Source organism: Grammomys surdaster, unplaced genomic scaffold (genome assembly GCF_004785775.1).
Source record: "Grammomys surdaster isolate TR1022 unplaced genomic scaffold, NIH_TR_1.0 1164, whole genome shotgun sequence".
Lineage (NCBI taxonomy): Eukaryota > Metazoa > Chordata > Mammalia > Rodentia > Muridae > Grammomys > Grammomys surdaster.
In genome coordinates, this window is record NW_021605583.1 from 2,787,670 (window position 1) to 2,810,154 (window position 22,485).

Sequence of the window (22,485 nt, forward strand, 5' to 3'; positions counted from 1 at the left end):
CTCGCAGGAGAAGGAGGTCCTCGGGAGCAAAGGATGAAGAGCTGCGACTTAGAGCGACTCAGGTGACTTGTGAGACGGATTGTGGTGATGGAGAAGAGTCAGGGAACGCTGAAGGGATGAAGCCAGTCACACAGGAAAAGTGTGGCTCCACATTCAAGAGGAATGGGGACTTTATTCACAGAAGGAGAGAGGGCTTTATCGCCTTCAGATATAAACCCTTAGAGATACCTAAATGGAATCTTCTACCACAGGAGGTATAAAAGCTGTGACATAGTTCTCCAAAGACGAACACACTGTTAATGATATCTGCACAGTTTGGTTATTTATTCTGACATCCAAAGGGTCTTTCACATGAAACTATGAAACCTGGTAAGAAAGGCACATGCCTAAAGGATGGAGGATATAGCTCAACTATACAGTGCTTTCCTGGCATAGCATTCTAGAGGCCCCCAGTTCCACATCAGCAATGCCAGGCATACAAAACAAAATAAAGCAGTACACACCTAGTTCAGTTTTACTAACGAGACAAGAGGCAAGGAACTGAATTTTTAGGATGAAGCAGTGGCAGTACAGCTGCTGTGGACATCCGACAGAGGAGGAACATCTTCCATATGCTAATGAGTGATACAGAAGATGCCAGGCATTGGTCCACTATGCTCCAAACTGAGTTCACTAAGAAGCAAAGGGAACTGACAGAGAGGTCCAGCAGAGACACAGACAAGAATTAGGAAGCAGCTTCTCTAGAGGGAGCCAGGTTTGGAGCAAGATAGCACACCAATTGATGGATTTTCAGAAGGGTTAACGTTCAGTACAGACACACATGTGTTTGTAACCAGTGTCTAGGACACCCCTCAATGGTGGCTTATGGTAGAGTTCTTTGTCCCACTGTAATAGCTGAAAGATGAAGAAAACCTGGATTAGACAATCCATCCCGTATCTTGGATGAGGCCTCCCTCTCTCAGGGAGCACTTTGCTTTTTGTCATCTCATCATCTCTTGAGCAAATGGAAAACACAATGTTTCCAGAAAATCAACGCGATCCTAGGAGGCGGCTGCTAGATCTTGGGTGCTAAAGATGTAAACATGGAAGAGCACCAAGTGAGCTATTCAGTGTGTACCAAGGGGTCCAGGGATGCAATGACAGCACTCATGGTTCAAAGGAACCTCAGACACTTGTCAGGTAACATTCCTAAGGGGCAAAGTCGCTTTCGCAAGAGATTCTTTCTTTCTTTAGAGTGGACACCTAGAAATGGCAGTCAGGGAAGGCTTGCTCTAAGGAAGCCCTGCACACTGAGTTAGTATGGTACAAGCATGCACTGTCCTATCTTGCTACACCAGAAGAAACTCCAAGGCTTCCAGTCATGAAACATCAAACTGTTTGAGATCCACTGGACACCAGGATGAGGAGGGAGGATATATATATATAAAAAAGAGGTGGTGCTCCGCTTAGAAAAGACAATGATGCCACCTAATTCCTGCAATCTCTCAGGCAGCAAGAGGCCTGTGCAGCCGCCATGCCCTCAGGCACCTGTCAGAAGAGGGAAGATGACTGACGGTGCATTCCCAAGTGTGGCCCATGTAGGCATTCTGAAACTGGGTGCACATATTTCCTTCGTGTGGATTAAGATGAAATTTAGACCAGGGCATTTTGTGATCCAGGCCATGGTACTTACCATCTCACCAGCTGTGGCCAAGCGGAAGCTACTGGTAGGTTCTCTAGTAGCCAGGCTGCCATTTTCCTAGTGATTTTGCTTTGAGTAGTGATGGCTTCGTAAAGAATTCCCTCATGCTAAGGTGCCAGCATCTGATCTGCTAACAGCTCAAATGTTAAGGTTCTTCCTGGGTCCTTAAGACTCAATTCAAGAACATAGTATTGAGTGTCTCTGGAGTTCCAAAGTAGAGGAACAGTTAAGCTCAGAGGCCTTCCAGGGAACAACTAGTCTTCTTTTTGACTATACCAAAAAGACAATATACATTCAGGACATTTCCAATGGCAATGAAGGTACCATACCTGTGATGATGGTAAGGATGGTGGTGGTGGTGGTGGTGGTAGTGGTGGTGGTTGTTGTGGGAGGAGGGATAGTTGTGGGGGGATCTGGATAAAAAAAAAAAGGAAAATCAAACCCACAATGCTGAACACAACAATGACCAGTAATGACAAACAAAGGCATGGAGACATTGAGATGTTTGTTGGATGGCTTCCCTCTTTACACCACCAAGTTCCTTCCTCTTGGAAGATGTAGGTCTGAAAAACTAGACCTAAAAAACCTTAGTTGGAAGAGCTAAGAGAAGAAGAACAGCTCTCTTATTTATGAAGTGAATTAGAAATGAAACGAGAAATAGGAAGGTGAGAAAAAAAATCTAAAACACTGGATACCCCCAGCCCCATCAGACCTTAAAGGCAAGGCTAAGCCACCTCGGTGCTAAGAAAGCACAGTGGCTGTCCCTTCCTTTGCATGTCACAGATGGGAGGAAGGAGAAGGAGCTGTTGCATTTAAAGGGCTTATATCAGCCAAGGATGAACGGGCACCACACACAAGCTCCCTGCAAATGCTAAGTTCATTATTCTCCATCAATACATCCCAGCAGGAAGGAAAACCACTTCTGTATCCACAGTGAGTACAAAGAAGAGAGAATGTCACCACAGACTGAGTACCAGGTTCCAGGCAAGTGAGATTTTACTGAGATGTTATTTTTTTTAAAAAAAAAAGTCAATAAATTTTTACACCTTATAAATATTAATAAGTTGCCTTTGCTCGTGTTAAAAGCTTGACCTAAGTGGACCAGAGTGATAAAAATGAAAGGACATTTTCCATCTTGTAAACAAGAGAGCTAAATATAAATGAGGTTTGACCCTCAAAACCAGGAGCCTGACAGGAAGCCACTGCCTGGTACTTGATGCACTGTATCTTCTATCGTCTCAAAAAACTATGTGGGGATAAGGAAAGGGCAAAAAAAGAAAAAAAAATCTAAGCCCAGATGATCAAACTGAATATGTTAAATTGTCAGGGAGACTTTGAAGTAAGCAATCACTCTGCTATAATAGAGCATAAGGCGATTTTGAAGGCTTTTGATTTTAAATTTTATCTAAAGCACGTCAACTTTTTCTCTCTGACACATCTGGTGTCCTTTTATCTTCAAGTGAGCTCTCGGATTGTCTAATTAATACATCAAAACTTTAATTATATATTGCACCTTTACTGGGTTTGGGACAACTTCCTGGAAGTTGATGGATGATTCTTTTGGTGCTTGGCTGCAAAGTCTGCATAAAATGATGACTATCATTGATCAATAATCAAAGGTTTTCATTTTCTTCACAAATGGCTTCTTGCACACAATCAGACTTGTATGAACCAGGTAAGGAAGAGCCAACAGCACATGGTTCTGCTTTACGGCAGATTTCTCCTTGAAGATGTGGGAACAAGCAAATTAAACTGTTGTTTAATTGCAGCCTCAAAAAAAAAAAAAAAGATTCCATGTGAAATCTCATGCTAGGAAGTCGAAATGATGAAATTTAAATTTTAAATTACCTTCTTAAAAGAACAGGATAAGAAATGTGTGAGCGTCGTTGCAGTCTTGCCCTTTGGTGTGTGGTTTATGGAAGCCACAGGTAAGGAACTGATTTTTATTTTTATTTTTTGTGACTGGGCAACTGATTTAAACACAGTTACATCAATGACAGGTGCCAACTCAGAGACAGATGAGCCGAGTGCCCTGAGACCCTAGCTGGCACTGAGATACTGCCTCCTTCCTCAACAGTTAAAACTGTCCAAAGAGTGCCTCCTGCCCTTCCAGGGGGCAAATATTGTGGTTTTCAGTAACACTGTTGCCACTGAGAGGCAATACTGCCACTTGGCAGCCTGGCCCTGCGGCAGCCTGGCCCTGCTACACTCTAATGCTATTTCCAAAGGCAATGACACAAAGTTCAGGATGGTGTGACACAGTAAGAATGAGTGTGACTGTGATCGAAAGACTTGATTATGAACCAAAAGGCAGACAAGATGAATGAGGGGACAGACGTCAGGGAGAGAGCACAGTCCCTCTCCTTATGTAAAAATGGCCCACACTCAGTGATCTCCATTGCTACTAGGCCATTCTTGTCCTTCACACCTGGTTCAGGAAATCTTGAATGAGTCAGATTCCATTATTGGGTGAAACATCCTTGCTGAGGTCCTTTTCAGTAAGAAGGGCAGCACAAGGCCACTATTTAATAAGCCAGAGGGGCTGGGATGTAGCTCGTCAGAGTGCTTACCCAGTATGCAGAGGCCCTGAAATCAACATGCGGCATTACAACACACAGGCAGAAACACAAAGGGATGAAGTTAAATTAGCGGTTCTTGAAATATGGATGCTAGAAGAACAAACCCAACTGGAACTCGGGCTGGAGCCACTCAGAAGCTTCAGGTAGAGAAATTACTTCCAGAGAATTAAATGTTTCAGAAGTGTGTCAACTTTTAGTTCACAGAGAACTTCAAAAATTGCTACAGTATTACAGTATATTGCTTTGAAAAGACTATCTGCCCATCCCTGCCTTAATTGTTAGACTGTTTTGTTACTAGACAGCAATACTTCAGTTTAGTATGCTAGCCTGCCACTCCAATGGTGCTCTGAGCAGGGACCAAGAGACAGAGAATCCCTAGGAGGCTGGATGAATCATCCTGAATCAGGAATATACTTATATACAACTGTGTTTGTCTAAGTAGGTGAGCTCCTACAATACTTGGTTTCTAAATAATGTAATGATATCTGGGGGCTAATCTAAAAAGACTGATCTTGTTTTAAAGAGACTTGGTTTCTTGAAAAGCTGTGAGAATAAGGGACACTGCAAAGACTGGTTTCACAGTACAGAGGCCTTAAGCGGTCTGGGGACATTGTGAAGTAGACCACACTGTACGATCGTTTGAAGCTTCATTGTGTTGTATGTCAAATGGGACAGAAAATAGGCACATCTCATGGTGGTGTTGTGGACATCAGATGAGATCGTGTAAAACTGTCAATGTCAGAAACAGCATGAAGGGAACGCTCAACACACGCTGGTTATAAGCTAATTTTCCAAATTATGCAAATATGTTTGCCCAACAAGGCCTCGAAAATGCTTCTCCTCTTGAGCTGTAGGAACCGTAGGTACTGTAAGCTGAACTGTTTTTCCAGATAATCTAGTCTCCAGAGTGCATCAAAGACTGAGAGAACGTGGATGGAGTCTGTCAAAAGAGCTACACTGATGTCTATAAACTTGGGCACTAATGTCAGAGGTGTTCCCATAGGGCTACATGGCGCTACTACTCAGAGTGAAATGGGTATATGCAAAGCACAGAAAGGAATGTATCTTCCATCCTGGCCAGATAGTGCAACCCAGCTGAAGCTGGGTACCTTGTACCCCTTCTCATCTACACAGCAGAGAAGGAGATTTGTGCATTTCCTTAACTACCCAGGAGAACATAGCTGTGTATGGATCACTGATGAGACTGGACAAAGACTAGACGTTTGCTAATACAGGAATTTGGTAGGATCCTTTAATTTTGCATTATGTTAAGGTAGTGGTTCTCAACCTGTGGGTCACGACCTCTTTGGGGTCGCATATCAGATCTGTATATTATTAAAATTTATAATATGAAGTAGCAACAAAAGAACTTTATGGTTGGGAGTCACCACAACATGAGGATAGGGTCGCAGCATTGGAAGGTTGAGAATCATTGTGCTAAGGGAAAAAATCCTCAAGTATAGGCTAAGGATTATAATTTCACATTCATGTAGGTATGGTATAAAAGATGTTTCTCTGTTCAAACATACCTCTCCCTTTTCTTCCTTCATAAGGAGACCGTGCAGTGTAAATATTATTCCATATGTATAATGTATGTGAATATGCCTATATCCATACACATGTAACTTAACTTGGATTATTTACAAAGCTAATAAGAAGGCAGACATGTGGTCTCCATATTCAAACATTTATGACATTAGGATTTTGCTTTTGCTTCTGGGTACTCATTTTGTGTTGGGCCAGAGCATGACTTTTTCTTGGTATAGAATGAAGGGAGTTCAATTGGACAGAAGAGACTCAATTTGGTAGCAGAAGACTATACAGAGAGTGTACTTCTCAACTACATAGAGCATAGTCACAGTATATAAAGCCACCAACAAGCTATAAATGGGAAACGCCTAGCACCATAGGTGTTCCATACATATCTGTTGATTCCAAAATGAAATTAAGGATACTATGCTTTAATAGCCCTGTAGAAAGATGTTAAGAAAAAAAAACATTACATATTTTAAAAGTTGGCATGTGTGTCTAAAACAGAAGGTGTAGGTAGCCTTAGAAACTACCAAGAACCTTATATTTATTTGAGTGTTGTTTACTGGCTTGCAGAGTCTTCTGTATTTAATGGCTCCATGTTGAAAAGAAGATAGCTCTGCTCATCAAAGCAGGCTAGCCCAGGCCTCATAGGAAAAAAACCACTGGGAATAAACTTTTCAGCTGAACGCCACTAACTAGTAAGGTTGAATTTTTCAGACACTACTTCTAAGGTAATCTCCATGGCCTGTGCCTCAGGACAGCCTTCCTACTCAGCATGACCAGAGACTACGATCTTGTGGGAAACCCCTATGATCAGAGGGAGAGAAGAACAGTCACTGTCGACCCAGGTGGGGACTACTGGGGTCCACCTCAGGCCAGGCATCTTTAAGTTCCTGAAGGATACCAACTGAGCTTTTTGGTTTTCAACTTGACCAGAGGCTTTGGGGTGAAGCCCAGGCAGCAGTTACATGCAGAGGAGTTAGTGGGCGAGCGCTTTATCTTCTCACGTACCGTATACATACAGCATATAGTCCGAGTGAGCTTTCCCCACTGTGTTGGACGCCTCACAGCGGTAAGTACCATTATCTGTTTTGTTTAGGTTATTGATGAACAGGTTTGGCCCAGACAGTACGGCATGCTGAGGCATTTCATCATCGACTCTCACCCAAGTTACCATCACAGGCCTGTGGGAAGGCAAGAAAGACAGGTCAGAGAGTCATTTCCCACTAAGGTATCTGTATCCAGTTTCTGACTCATACAGCAAATCCCATGCAGGGTGATGCAAGTAACAGGACCCGCGCGAGAGATGTTACATTCACAAAACTAAGCCTATGCAACAGCCAAACATGTCTACAATATAATTCTTAAAAGACAAAATCAGGCACTGATAAACTTTCAAGACTTGATAATAAGCAGGAGTCTTATGATTTCTAAGTCATCTTCAGTAAGTCAGCAAACAAGCCAATGTGTCCAGCTCCCATGCCCCGCTGTGCAGTTTCACACCAGTCCAGGCAAGCCAGAGCTCACCCACTGTGAGTCATCTCAATAATTAGAGAGGAGAAGAAAAGCAAGGTCTTCGCTACTGATGCATGCATCAACCCAATGGTTACTACTACAGCAAATGTTTGCTTGCTCAGAAGGCACGTGTGAGTTTTAAATGGACTTTGATACCCTAACGGCCCTCACTGTGTCCCTCCCTTACACTAGGGAGGAACATTTCCACCACAGTCCTCAGCAACACAAGGCTGCCAGCCCTCCTTCCCACCTAGGCACTGCAGCACACGCTAGCTCTACCACTGGGTTATAGCCTTGACCTGTTTTGATTACTATTTGCTCTCAAGGTTGCCCTGCTGGTCTGAAACTTGGTATGGAGACCGAGCTGACCTTGAAACTGTAGAAAGTCCCCTGATTGCTTCCAGGGCAGCTGGGATTACAGGTCTGGGCCACACTGTGTCTCTTGACTGCTTCCAGGGCAGCTGGGATTACAGCCCTGGCTTGAACAGAGCTTTGTGTTGATCTGTGTTTGGAAAAATTACCTTTGATTCTGGAAAGATCCAATCACTTCCTCTCCCCTTAGCCTGACTCACTCTTCACACCTGAGATGCCACGTGAATGGCTCTGTCTACCTTCTCTACCTGCCCCTGGCCAGTAACTGGCCCTCTCTATTAGTTTCTCTAGGCCCAGATATAGCTGGGCCTTCCCTGTGAGTGCATTTGGCTCTTGGATTAACGACGAATGAACACATCTAAAAATACTCTCTTTAGGCCCAACAAAGGAACTTGCTTATCAAAAACAAGCTTTAGTGACTTAAAATACCACACATATCTTACAACAGCCATTAGGGAAAAGCAAATTTGCCAAGACGCCCTAGAGACAAGAGTGCGCACACACCAAACATTGTTGACTCACTGAACTTGAAACCTGGGTTCTTCAAGGTGCCTTTTTCATCCTCCTACAAAACCAAGGGTATACCTCGAGTGTCTGAAAATCACTTTTGTGTGGTGTGTATGATTCTAGAGACAGAACCCAGGGCCTGGTGGATGCTAGGCAGGCACTTACCCCCAAGTTATATCCTCAGTCCTGATTTTTATTTGACAGAAAGGATGCTACTGGCCTGAACACATAAGCAGTTTCTTCTTGGTCCCTACTACTACCTCTAGGAGCAGTGACATGGGCAAAGACCCAGGTATTAATGACAAACAGATACGCAAGTGAGGCCTGTGGAGTAGCCTTCCACTGTTCAGATGAGATGTGAAGTTACAATTCTCTTTAATTGCATAAAGGTTTGTCATCAGAATGCGGTGAATTATTGCAGTTAGCAGTGCATATGTCCTCCTTGTGGGCAGTGGAAAATGGGGCTGCCTGGCAACCAGGCTTCTCGTTCTGCTGCTTGACAGCTGAAACAATCAGTGGGGGTAAGCACTGAGATATTCACAACATTTAATGGCAAGTTAAATTACCATTTTTATTGCATACAATTTCTTGAGAAAATAAATAGGTAATACGCGAGGGGGGATAGTCACAGAGTAATTCCTGCTTGCTCGCACAGACACGTGCCCTTTCCAATTTGAGAGGAGTGAACAAATACCCTCTCTGGCAAAAATGTCCTGAAGGAAGCGTGTAATTTACTGTCCCTGTGGCACAGGCAAACGAACATAGTACCTTCTTCAGGAGAAAAAAAAAATTACAGACACAAAATATAGGTTAGCAAGCAAACTAGCATAAATGTGACTTTTGTGGTTGAATATAGTTGCTGTAAACAGTCAGAGGCCCTGAGAAGGGATCCCCTCCGTCCATGGGATTGTTTGGGAGACAAGAAAAGCTTCTAATTAGGGCATAAATCAGTTTATAAAAAAAATGATCTGAATCTTTTTGAAGGATTAAAAAGAGAAAAAGACTGCTCTGTCAAAGCTGGGATCAAATAAGCCATCAGCACCAGAGAAGAAGCAAACCACAACCAGATCCACCCCCTCCAAAGGTTATCTTTCTAGCTTGCCCTCTGCCTGCAGAGGGAAGGCTCCAGCCCATGGATAAAGAAGAGTGAAAACAGGCAAAGGGACTGGTCAGAGCCAAGCTCCTCTCTAACACAGTGCATTTTTGGATCTCTCTGAGGATTAGGAGGGAATGAAGATGCTGCTTACCTGAACTGTGAGAAAAAAAGAAAAAAGAAAGAAGGAAATCATGCCACAGCGACAGCAGAGGGAGCTCACTGCTGTTTTTCCAGTTAGTTAACTCTAAAAGTTTGAGTAACCTTAATCCCAGCTTGACCTGACCTCCACGTCATGAGTCTGTGAATTAGGATTCTTTCTCCCTTAAAAACAGTTAAAGACAATTTGTTTTACTAGAAAGAGGAAAGGCTCTCTTCCAGTCTAAGTAGACTGTGAGGTACTTGCAGTAGCACAGCCTCAAGGCTTGTTGGCTGTGGTAGTGGTGGTCCACGCTGCTCTTCTGACTCACACTGGATTACTGTGTGGGGTGAGCAGAGCAGCTCCACCACACTCCTCAGCAACACAAGGCTGCCAGCCCTCCTTCCCTTCTAGGCACAGCAGTCACACTCTCCTTGGGGAGCATCCCTACATCTCTCAGTTGAGTACCATGCTTTTCTTGGGAGCAAATTCCTTTGTCTACATCTGGCCGTAATCTCAGCTCTTCGGAGTCTAGGAAACCTTACCTTCCAGCTGTAGCAAGAACATCGCTGTTAGCAGACGCTCTATTGCACTGAGAATATACTGACATTTTAGTCAACTTTTATTTGTGTGTGTGTATGCATATGTGGGTATCTGTGGAGGCCAGAGGAGGACGTTGGACCCCTGGAGATGGAGGGGTATGTCTGCGGTGAGGCACCTGACTGGGGTGCTGGGGAGCAAACTTAGATCTTCTACACAAGCAGTAAGAGCTCTTAATTGCTGAGCCATCTCTCCAGGCCCAGTATGTTGACATTTTATGTAAGAGAAAATAGTCCCAACCAGCCTGTTAATGATAATAAAACAGACAGAATTCACTAGAATTTTAGATTAGGAAGGCAGTCCCTCCTAATCCTAACTAGTAAGAATCATTGATATTTATTCCCCTGTCATTGGATACTCTTCAGTTTCTGAAAGATCACCCATCCTTTTTACAGCAGGAGACAGGTGACAGGCCAATGAGTTGTGAATGCACAACTTCATGTTGTGACATTTACTGCTCACGACTCTCTGCCAACTTTGGCCTTCAGAACTTACTGGGGCTTCCCGATGGCTTCACACGTTAACTCAAGCGCATCCCCTTCCCGGGTTAGGCCTTGTAGAGGGTAAGTCATCTGGATATGCACTTGCGGTTTATCTGTGCGACAACACAAAGCATAATGTTTAGCAAACGATAGCATCAGGCAGATCAGAGCCACATCCTGTCCCAAACCCCACACCGCCAGCTCTTACTCTGTCCCCATCCACGTGCCTTCAGCAACATCCTTCTAATTAGTTAGTAATCCTGGCATTTGTTCACATTAAATTGACTTATAACTCTAAGGAGTGAACCTTGAATAGATAAGAGATTCATAAGCCAACTGTGGCACATCAAACAATTTCTGTGAAAAACATTCTGTTACACTGAAGTTTATCTCTAAATTCAGTCAAGCTAAGGGAAACTCATTTGCCTGCATGCTGAGGTGAAGCTGAAGATTTTTGTGGTGCTCAAAATTGATACATTTTACCATATATCACATATTACCATGTGACAATGTGTTTTGACACTGCATATTAATAAGTTGTCTCTTCTATGCTCTTTCTATCAAACTGTTTCCCGAATTCCACTCAAACAGCTTTATGAAGAAAAGATCCAGGAGAGATGGGTGGTCCCAAAGAAAACCATCCTGGCATAAACACAGAGGAAAGGGAACTGACAGTCATCCACAGCCCATTATCTGAGGAACCATGCAACCACAGAGTAAGCAAGAGTGTTAATGATGACAACTTTGGTACCCATAGAGTGATGTACTTAGTTGAAGGTCTCAGAGATAACACAATACCAGACAGCACCATGGAAGAGTGTGGGGGAGAGTTCTGATTCTGAAGTGCATTTCTCAATGGCGGTCCACAATTAAAGCTGAGTATATCTTTCTAACACGACTGTGCATCCGAGAAAGCGACACGAGTTGTTTTTATTTCCCTCATTGGCTTAAAGCTGTGATTGCTGGTGAGGGCACGTGTGGGTATCAGAGATGAATGATGGAGGGGTTCAGGGAACAGGGACGGAAGCAGAAGTACTTAGAATCAACATGGGTGGATACACAAAGGCATTTATAAATAGAACCTGAGTGGAATTGGATATATTTTCCTATGCTTCTTATTTAATTCTGTGGCTCTGTAAATGTGTATTTTTGGAAACGGACCCAAGAGTACCAAGTGTGAGAGGGCAGGCATTAGTTGTCTCGGAGGTCAAAACAATTACCATAGTTTTACTTTCTCACAGAATCACACCACCTAAACAACAGCCCCTTGGCCTTTCACAAGTAGTGAGCTCATCAGTATTCTTCCTATGGAATACAAGAGAAGACAGAAATACGGCCAGGCTCTGCCAACCTCACCCCACCCCCCATGCAGCTATGGCTGCTGCACAGGGAAGTCATCATGTGGGGGACAGCTTGCCTAGGACAGCTGTTGCCAGATGAATTTTAGTCTTGATCCTACACCACATGCCTTCTGCTATGTCACTAAGAACCCAAGATATTATGGTCCTTTTAAGAGAGGCCCCCGAACACCCACCAGTGTGCACTGCCCACTGACTGGGACCGGTGCTGCTTTCTGAGGAACAATATCACTTGTCAGAGAACATAAAGATGACAGAAGCTCCAGATGGCCACTGCAAGTGACATAGTCCCTTTCTTGGACTTAGAATGTTGAGGTCCCTGATAACTGTTATCAGAGAAAGAAGGAACTATTTGCATAGAGTAAACAGGTGACCTTGACTAGCACTGGCTCCGGGGCTGAAGCAAGGGCTCCTGGACACCCACGTTTAGATCATACCTCAGACTAAACAGAACCCTGAAGTGTACAGCGTGACTGTTACTTTTAGTGATACAAGTTCTTCTGCCTGGCGCATTGCTATTTGACAGAATCTGTGTTTTAAAAGGAGAAAGAAAAATGAATATGAGGTTATGACACAGATAACGAAAGACCTGTCTAGTAATTCATACTCAGAAACCAAACAGCTTCCAAGCACTCTTGCTTTAGGGGACTTCTGACATCAACGTAGAGCCCCAAGTCTAAGCAACAACTGACTGTTGGTTTACAGGTTAATTTTCACGCACTGCTGACGTCAGCCTGTTTATTAAGGAGAACGGCAGCTGATCTGCACCTGGTAGCTGTGCTTGACAAAGGATGTTTCTTGCCCTCTCGGTCTGCACTGGCTGGTTTGTGCCTACTGATGTGTGCTTGCTGTTCTTTCTTTCTGGTCTGTAGTTGCTGGTCTATGCTTGGTGGTCTGCATGCAAATTTTCTATTGTTTCTCTCCTCCTTGTAATTTACAAGCAAACTGGAAGAGAGAATTTTCAGAGAATGCACTCAGGTCTTTCCATGCTCAACTTCTGTCAGTAATAAGAGGGCATGAAAGTTCTAATCCACTCTGTCTCTTTGGCACCTGTGAGTTTGTTTTTGTTAAATACTTTTTAAAACATCTGTACCAGTTATCAATCACACACCAATCAGGAAGAATATGTGAAGGGGCTGCCATACCGAAAATCTGTATTTTAAGCCACAAAAGCTACACCTTCAGTTTTGATAACTGATTTTTTTTCCTCTAATTATGGTCCAGGGCCCTGGGGAAGCTTCTACCATGTTATGTGTGGCCACAGCTGCAACAGTTACCTTAATGGCTGGCAGGAAAAGTGCACATCAATTTTGCTTGTATTATATAGAAAAGGTCATTTTCCATTGACATACGCAGTATTTATGGGCATATTATCTGGCCACAGGCAGCTGAGCTATCTTCATACTCTATATAACAAACAGAGGCCCCAGCACTAAGAGCTCTCCCTCAAGAGATAGGAAACGTAAAGGTAAATTTCTTCCCCTTTCAGTGCCCTAACTGAGAAACTTAAGGATCTTCAACAGGTGGGACAGAGACTTGGGGCTTCTAGTGATGCCTCAGGGGCATTAAGTGCTCCCAGAGAAGACCCTGGCTACAACAGGAGGATGTCCAAATGTCAAATCATCCAGATGGTTGACTGAAGAGCCAGAGCTCGTCATTTATATTTTAATTATGTTCATAAATCAAATGCTATAACTTACCAAATCTTCTCTGAAACAGAATCAGACTCCAAGATTTATCTTTAAGTAATGAGGTAAAGCCTCGTACATTTTCTGGGGGATCATTTTACGCCTCGGTTGGTGTCGTTGGGCACAAGGCTAAAAGCCAGATGACGCTTTCTACCCAATTGCAATAACTGTCCAGTGACATAAATTGCTCAGAATGGCTTAATGTCATTATAAAATGGAACTGCTATATAAAAATAAGAAAAAGAGTTAGGCCTGTGCACTTAAGGAACATTGCACTGGTCGTGCTGGCATCAGCAACAGCCAATCAGTTAGGTGGAAAGATCTGAGGTTTTCATAATACACTGTAATCTCTTTTAAACCCTCTATGATACACTTAGCAAGACTGCTACAGCTGACACAATTTGTTCATTAGTCAAAGCTGCACAGAGGGTTAAATACCAGGAGGGCACAGGGCACACTATAGTAGCAACCAATTAAAAAAATAATTTTAGGAAGACATTCTGATTTGATGAGACATTCCTTAAATGTACTTTTCCTCTGTCTATAAAGGGAGGAATATAAAAGGAAACTCTTAAAGAGGTCTGAATGGCTTGCTGGCAGATTACAATTGATTTCATGCCAGTCTGACCTTGCACTCCGTTCTGTGATCTCCTTAGAAGATGAAACTCAAGATTCTGTAACCTGTATGTCAATTTCCTATGCAAATGAAGACACACAGGCTGCTCTCAGAAGCCAGACCTTAGCATTACCAGGTCTGTGGTCCTCATCCCCTTCGACCTGGATGCCACCTGTCCCACGTGGCAGAGAGCAGACCTGAGACCAGGGGGAGTGTCCTGATACCTTGGCAGGTATTATCCCAGGGGCACCTGAAACTTTCCCTCTTTTTCCTAGAAGTTCTAAATCAGGGCATGCTGACATTAAATGTTCTTTGACATGGCTACTATAACCAGGCCCAAGGGCTTTGCATGGAAATATCTATAACTACAAGGATTTGAGTGCAAACCTCCAATTTCCATGTTTCATTTTCATTTAATGTTCAGAAACATACTGAGTGTGGGGTTTGACGCCTGATCAAGGGCTCACATTTCCAGCCCCCGTCCCCCAGGGCAGCACCAGGACAGCTGCTACCAGTCTGGCTAGGAGAGGGTCTGGGTCAGTCCCTGTGCGCTGGAGCTTGGAGAAAGCAGTGACTGAGGAGTCTGTCAATCATGGAGGATTACTGTAGTTTGGAGTAGAACAACAATGCAAAGATTAACCTGAGATTTGGCTCGTATTAGATGCTGTTTGAGCGCAAAGAAAAAAATCAGCCCCTACAATTCAGTTGTCTAAAGTGCTGGGGAAGACAGCTTCTTTAATGCAAAGTAGAGCATCCAAGGAGACTACACACACCTGGCTGGGAACAGGTCCACAGCTCTCCCAGAGAAGGAAAAAAGGGCAGATTGTAAAGTGCTTGCTTTTCTATTGTCCTAGACATTAGTGACAAATCTCCCCAGTTGATTGTTTGCTCTCAAGGTGAAAGATATGTGTTTGGTTTGCATCACTGAAAATTATACTCCATCCCTATAACTCTAACAGCTGGGAGGCTGAGGCAGGAGGATTTCCATGAATTGGAGGTCAGGCTGGGTTACAGAGTGAGTTCTGGGAAAGCCTGGGTTACTGAGTGAGACACCTGCCTCAAAACAAACAAACAAACAAACAAACAAAGTAAAAAAAAGAAAGGACAGAAGAAAACAACCAATTAGACTTCTTGAAGAAGGATGAGCTATCATAAGAGACTAAGACAGGCATGAAACAACTCTGCTTAAACCATCAGCAGCACTGGACAATGCCATTTCCCCCTGAAGAATGCACTAGGTATTTAGTGCATGTTAAAATTACTGCTCAGTACAAAAGATTCAAGTTGTATTCCGTGCCCTGGAGAAACATAGTTCTGTTGACAATAGGGTCCATATTCACAGAATGCTTCCCCACAGCTTTGAGGAAATCTTCAGGATCAGAAGTATTACTGAACAACAATGTTCTGTGCTAAGAGAGGATTTTTGTTTTGCTTGGCTTTTAATACAGCACATACGGGTTTTTTGCCTGCGTGAATGTCATTGCACCATATATGTGCCTAACGGCCACAAAAAGACAGTGGATCTCCTGTAGCTGGAGTTACAGATGGTTGTGAGCTGTCATGTGGGTACAGGGAACCAAACTTTGGTCTTCTGGAAGAACAGTCATTGCCTTTAACCACTGAGCCACCTCTTCAGCCATCTTGTCTTGTTTTTAAACCCCAGGTTTAAAACTAAGGTGCCAGGGCCTGGTACACAGGAGACACTTAACAATGTATCTGTAGAAGGAGTGACTAAATTAGGAGGAAAATCAGGAAGGCAGGAAGAATGAGGTCATAGCTTCTGTGCTAGCTCTACCAGAGGAAAATGATAGTAACAAATGCACAAGTCTGTCTTAGCCCTCAAAATATGGCCATTCTGTGTGTTTGTCTGTCTGTTTGAAGGTCAAGCCAGCTCCCCAAATTTGAGGACCAGCCCAGGCAATTTGACTGTTGAACCTACATTTTATGGCACTGTTACCTGGCATTTTTGGCATCACTAGGAACACCATCAAGAATTTTGCTTGACTATTCTTTTTAAATTTTAGAGACCAGTGTCACAATCATCTAAACCTTCTACAGAATTAGATTCTTACAATGAGCTAAAAACCATTAGGCAGAGTATACATTAGGAAATTAGCTTCACAATGTAAGAACTGGATCTGGACACCAAACCAGAGCCATCTTTTATCCACTCAGCTCAGTGACAGCAGCACTGGCTTGTCTGTAGGGCAAAGCTACAGAAGGCAAAAGCCTTTCCCCAGGGATCATTTTCAACCTGCCCTACCCTGCCTGTTTTGGTCTTGTGGGCTGTATTATCCATAGTCCACAGGAAACTTCAGGAACTCCGAGCTGTCCCTAATCTGGACTTGTACAAAGAATGCTAGGTTACAAACTGGGCTTCAATCGGGGGTCTGTCTGCCTTGATAGTTTCTCATAAGGAATAATAATCCCTGAAATAACCTCTCTGAGACACAGCTTGTTGCTATATACACTGGAGCCTGTTGGACACAGAACCTACAGATCAGATAGCAACAGGCCCAAGCTGAGAACACAGCTGTTTTCACTTTAAGAATATAACCTGGGAACAGAATTAACCTGGGAGAGCGGGGAGGAGCCAAGCAGCTGCTATGGGAAGCTTTATCCTGTAGCCCAAACAGGAGAGAGCTCCCAATCTCCAGGCTTTTCATCCTCCATCACCACAGGACGCTATCAATATCACAGAGACACTCATTTTGTCACAGATAAAGAACAAATTTTGATCATCTCTCCAATGCCCAATTTTCCTCTAGCTGAGAGAATGGGAGGTGGGGGGGGGAACCACCTACCCTTCTCTAGACCTTGGATGGATGGGGATATGGATTTATAAAATACCTGGCTACATCCAGTCAATAAAACTCATTTTGAGAGCCATGCCCACGTACGCGATTAGCTGTCAGGTGGTAATCTGGGCAGGGGAGGGGCTCCAATACTGGTTTCTGGAAGCTTTGTTTCATTTTCCCTTCTAGATTCAGCTCTTCATTTGTTCCTCTTGTTCTATAAATGGGCAAAACCTGAACAAAATGAGGATTTTTTGCAAAACATTCTAAAGAGCAAGCCTACAGTGGGGAAGACGGAAGGCACTCAGCAGTACTTCCAGCTCCTGGCCCCTGGCGTCCACAGCAAAACCCTCAGAATTCCATACTGGGGGTCACAGCTTCCCTTTGAATTCCCAGCTTATGTCGCCATATGTTGCCACCTTGATGCTATTTAGACAGTTTTCTTCTAGCACGCAGACAGTGAACTGGTCTCGTTTAAGCCAGTTGTTATTTGACAGGAGCGTATTCCCTCAGATCTGAAGCTGTACTAACAGTGCTACACTCTCTGCTCTAATCAACCATGGTATAAATCTGGGTAACACACCTATCAGGCATTTGCGAGATGGGGAAGAAAAGAAGACGCACAGAAGGACTTTAGGGGTCATACAGTTCAGGATATTCAAAAGGCACAAGCGTTCTCTGTGTAGCTTCTAAGAAAGCAGAGCTCCGAATTCTACCTTGCTAACATAATTATTTCCTGTTTTAAACATTTAGCTGCATGCTGCTGTACCCTTGCTGGGCCTCAGAAGGAAAGCAAGCAAACTAAGAGCCCTACTGTACGTTCTTCATTCCCAGCAATGTTCCTATGAGAGAATCTTATTAATGAGCTTGCAAACGAGCACCCAACAGGGGAATGTCACAAACAAGAGAGGCTAATGCCCCAGAAAATCAAATAACTGAACACTTGGCTGATTGTGGTGCCTTTCATATTTATAATAAAAAAGAGGAGGGGGGACTTTAATTCACTGATTCTGGAAGGGTCAACACCTTGCTGAACAAAACAACTCATTTATTTATGTTCAGAAATCTCCAGATGATAAATTACATTGATGTTAATCACTTCAATGCATGCTACACAATTAATATCTGTACTCACCAAAATTTAAGGGTTATTAAAAGTATGACAGCACACACATCTGGCTGATTTCTCACATAATTGGGCACAACAGTTTCTCCTGGTACCACAAATAGAGGTGCTAACTAACAAACACTACAAATACTGGTTCAATTAATTAGGACTTGAATCCGCAAGACAAAAAAAAAAAGAAAAAAGAAAAAAAGCAATACCCAGTTACAGCTCAACCCTTGTCTACTATGTAACATGGTGGACTCCATCTTAAGGGGAGACGTACACTCCTCCCTTTCTTTTACCACTCCTCCCTTTGTCTCCTTTCATGTAGGAAAATCAATGGCACAGTGAAGGAAATTTCATTTCCTTCTGAATGCCATCTGTAAAGCAGAACCTAACTTGTATGGGATTCTACTACCAGTCACCTAGCCCTGCTCAATGCCTGGTTCACATTCATTTATTTTAGCTGGAGCAGAGAGCTCATCCCATAAACCTTCCTTGTCCAAATTGGCCAGGATGAAGACAGCTGAGGCTACTAAAGGGTACTCAGACCAATGTGCCTTGCAGGCCTTCTGACTCGGGACAGAGTGAGAAGGCTGTGAAGGGGTTCACTATTCCTGGCAACTCTGTGCTGATCCCTGATGATATTCTGAAGAAATCTTCTTAGCTTACAGAGGAGAAGACATTAAAAAGAATAATGGTATATTTTAAATTTTTTAGATTAAAACACATACCGAAAAAAATCCGTAACTTTACAGCTTTTAACAGCAAATCATAGTTAGGTTAAAACAATAAAGTGGCCGAAGGGAATTAGGTCTTATCAGTGATTGAAGAAATTAGCAAAACTATATTGGGTAGATGAATTCCTTATATTGCAAGCAAAATGTGGTGACTGATTTAATTCCTCCCTCTAGTATATTGATATTAAAAGAGTTGTTAGGGGTTAGTGACCCCATGAAGGTGATAACTTCAGGGATTTGAGTCAACTTAAAAGGGGGGAGAGGAGAAGCGTACTGTTAATCTTCATGGGTATCTCTAGTAATTCAGTGTGTACACAAAGAATCCTATCCCTTCCCTTAGACAGTGATGCATGTCTGCAGAGAAAGTACTGCTGTGAGGGACTGGCGCTGGGCTCCCACCAGTGTATCAGCTGACTTAGGGCCTAATGCACCTGGCCTTCAGCCTTGGGGACAGGTGGCTTTTGATAGGGAAGAGCTACTGGTGTTCAAGGAGACTCAAGTTGGTTGGGAATGAAGTCTTTTCTTGCTGGCTGATTTCACAAGGGTCAGCACAGCTCTGAGGATGGAACGATATTCATAGACCGAAGGGCCGGGTGACTTTCTTAAGTTCCAAGAGTCTTAATTAAGATTACAAACCAGACCCAATTCCCTCTCTGAATTATATAAAGTGCTGTAATCTCTATCTTCCTTTATATAAGATGATTTCCATCCATCTATCTATCTATCTATCTATCTATCTATCTATCTATCTATCTATCTATTATCTATCTAACTTATAGCACCAAGAATATAATGTCTATATAATTCTAGTTGAGAGAAGAACAGAGTCAGCTACCAAAGGCGGTCGTGGTGAAATGAGGAGTAGCTGCAGACTCATTTTTTGGAAGGTGTCACAGTGCCTCTCCTGAGGGAGGAGCCCACAGTCTTTTGTTAGATTGGAGCCAAATGGATTCAGATACAGGGCTGTATTCATTTTCGTGGAAGGACAAATCCCTCTTGAGTCTACAGAAAATGAAAACAAGGCTAGGAATCATTACCACATTTTCCAGGGGTAGGAGGTATACTGCCTGAAATATTCTGCATTTGGCAGGGAATGTAATTTTGTAGGTGGGAGGGGCTATACACCATTTAAAAGATACTTCGGGAAACTACTTAAAGGGTTTAGGGGTGGAAACTGGGTTGGATATCCACTCAGGACTCACAAAGGAGCTAATGTATTATTAAAGCTAATGGGCCCCTACAAGGAACGTTAATGGATATTAAGTTTGCTTAAATGAATTACATATTAACAAAGTCACAAGAAATCTAGTATCTGCCAATTTAGATAATATCTGATCATTTCTGTTTTCCCATTATAGGGACATTACACCACAATAGTTTTAGTGATATGAAAATTATAAGCATGATGCTCATAATGAAGCTATATAATGAAGTAGAGGGAATGAATTAACAAGAAAAACCTGCGCTCTCTAATGTAAATTGAGCCATGCTCACAGGGCAAGAAGAGGTTGGGACAAGACGGTCTCTTATAAGCAAGTTTATAACTTTCCCTACATCTTGTTCTACTTGGACAATTTAAATACACAATAAAAGGGGTATCAGCTGAAAAACGGCTTCCAAAGGCAAATTCAAGTCCCAAGAACCAATGAATATGGCCTAATTTGGAAAAAGAATCTTTGCATGTGCAATCTTAAAAGATGAGAAAACTCTGCATCATCTGGGTGGGCCCTAACCTCGGTGACAGTGTGTTTCTATATGACACACAAGCCCCCTGAGTGATGGGAATGGGCTGTGAAGTGTCACCCAAGACCATCAGAAAATACAGATATTTACATTACAATTCATAACAGTAGCAAAAATTACAGTTATAAAGTATCAAATGAAAATAATTTTATAGTCGGTGGGTCAACACAACATGAAGAGCATAAAGGGTCACAGCACCAGGAAGGGTGACACCCGCTGCCCTAATCGCTGGGGGACTCCTACAGTACTTGCCCTATAAAGAGCAAAAGGGACCCTCTACTAAGGTCTTTGGAGGGAAGGTGGTCCAAATAAGCCCGTGGTTTTTTGCTCCTTTGGAATTTAGAAATGTGAATGGATTTCTGTGCTTTTGGGACAGGCCGGTGGTGGCACTGCCCATTGTTACGGTGGCCCTAAGGCACTAGCGAGTTGGCAATGTCTTTCCCCCATCAGACCCTAATCACTGCTCGCCCACCAAACCCTCATAGCACCATCCACAGGACATATCCCACTGCATCCTGGGACTTCCACAGGCCAGACTACAGAAGAAATCTTTTGATGAAAAGTGACAGAAGACAGCCACCTGGTCCCAATCTTGGATGGAGCATGGCTTTGGACAGAAAGGTCACTCCATCTTCTGCACTGGAGGAGAAGACAAGGAGACCTCTTCCTTAGTTTACAGGGGATGGTGAGGGACAGTCTCACTCCCATGGAGAATTATGGATGAAGTTTAACTAAAGCTAAATAGAAGATACACTTTAGAACAAACTATTGGTACAAAATGGGAAGAAAAAGATAAACATCTAGTGTTTATGATGAATTAGGGAGGGAAGAGGAACCACCAGAGACTTAGCTGGTCTGGGAATGATGACAGTCAACTGAAAGGCACGGTGAAGCAGCCTGGCACTATCTTAGCTTCATGTCTGAGTTAGAAACAGCAACTTTACATTCTCATCGGCACTTGGTAATACAGTAGCATTATAGCAGAACGATATTTCGATTACTTTTCTACCAAGATAATAGGGGAAAACCCCATCTACAGCATACGAAATGTATACAGACTTCCAGTGAGTGACTGCCAGGAGCTTCCAAGCACTGGCCTCAAAACAAGATGCTTGGCTTACTCACACTGCACTTCTAGATAGCGCTGGGTCTGCAGGTTTCCAGTGACTGCAGGGTGCTCCACCTGACAGATCACTGGGACCCCATCATCTTCCTTGTGCACCTTCAGCATCAGCTGACTGGTCACAGTGTACATGTCCGACCACTCTTCCACCTCTGATTTGCCTGTGGGAGACAAAACAGATCACGATCCTTTTCTTTTCTCCCCAACCCCAACAGTGTTATTTTAGTACCATCATGTCAACATCATAGGTCAGGGCAATCTAGGACTGGAGACCCCATAAAATGGTTATTTCCTTTAGTTTCCTTCTTTTCAGCCTTGTATAACAGTAGTTCAGATACATTTGAAACCTAAGCAATATACATTATTTCAATTCAAATATGTTTATTTCTTTTATCTTGGAACCTCTTGCCAAGTCAGTTTTAAGTTCAACCATTTTGACACTTGGCTGCCTGTGGCATTAAGAGGAGGAAGGAAAAAAGCCTTTCACCCCTACGACCATCAGAACTTCAAATATCTACAGGGCTGTCATGCCACTGTAAACCTAGGGTGAAGTCCAAATCCCCTGAGTAATTCCATCAGCAGTGGAGACAAAAACAAGCCCCATTTGCCTACCCCTGTCATCCACAATTAAGAGGAAAAGTAACTTAATGGATTTATATAATTGAAATTGTAATTGAAATGTTTAAACTCTGAGACTTCTGGAAGACCACAAGAAATGCAATGGCAGTGGGCTAGAGCAAAGAAAGATATAGGGCTTTGGGCCAGATGGGAGACAAGTCCAAGAACACCCAGAGATGGAGGGAGGAGGCTTCC

At 43.2% G+C, this 22,485-nt stretch overlaps 1 protein-coding gene across 3 annotated transcripts in view; it reads right to left on the reverse strand.

Moving 5' to 3' along the window:
* Cadm1 (cell adhesion molecule 1) overlaps positions 1-22,485 on the reverse strand; it is a 321,034-nt gene that overhangs the window by 32,301 nt on the left and 266,248 nt on the right. For all 3 annotated transcript variants that reach the window (XM_028783700.1, XM_028783699.1, XM_028783701.1), the window contains exons 5-8: positions 21,675-21,833; positions 10,515-10,614; positions 6,805-6,977; positions 2,011-2,094 (exon numbers count right to left, since the gene is read on the reverse strand). In XM_028783700.1, coding sequence (XP_028639533.1) covers positions 2,011-2,094; positions 6,805-6,977; positions 10,515-10,614; positions 21,675-21,833 — 516 coding nt within the window. The remainder of the gene's footprint in view (positions 1-2,010; positions 2,095-6,804; positions 6,978-10,514; positions 10,615-21,674; positions 21,834-22,485) is intronic.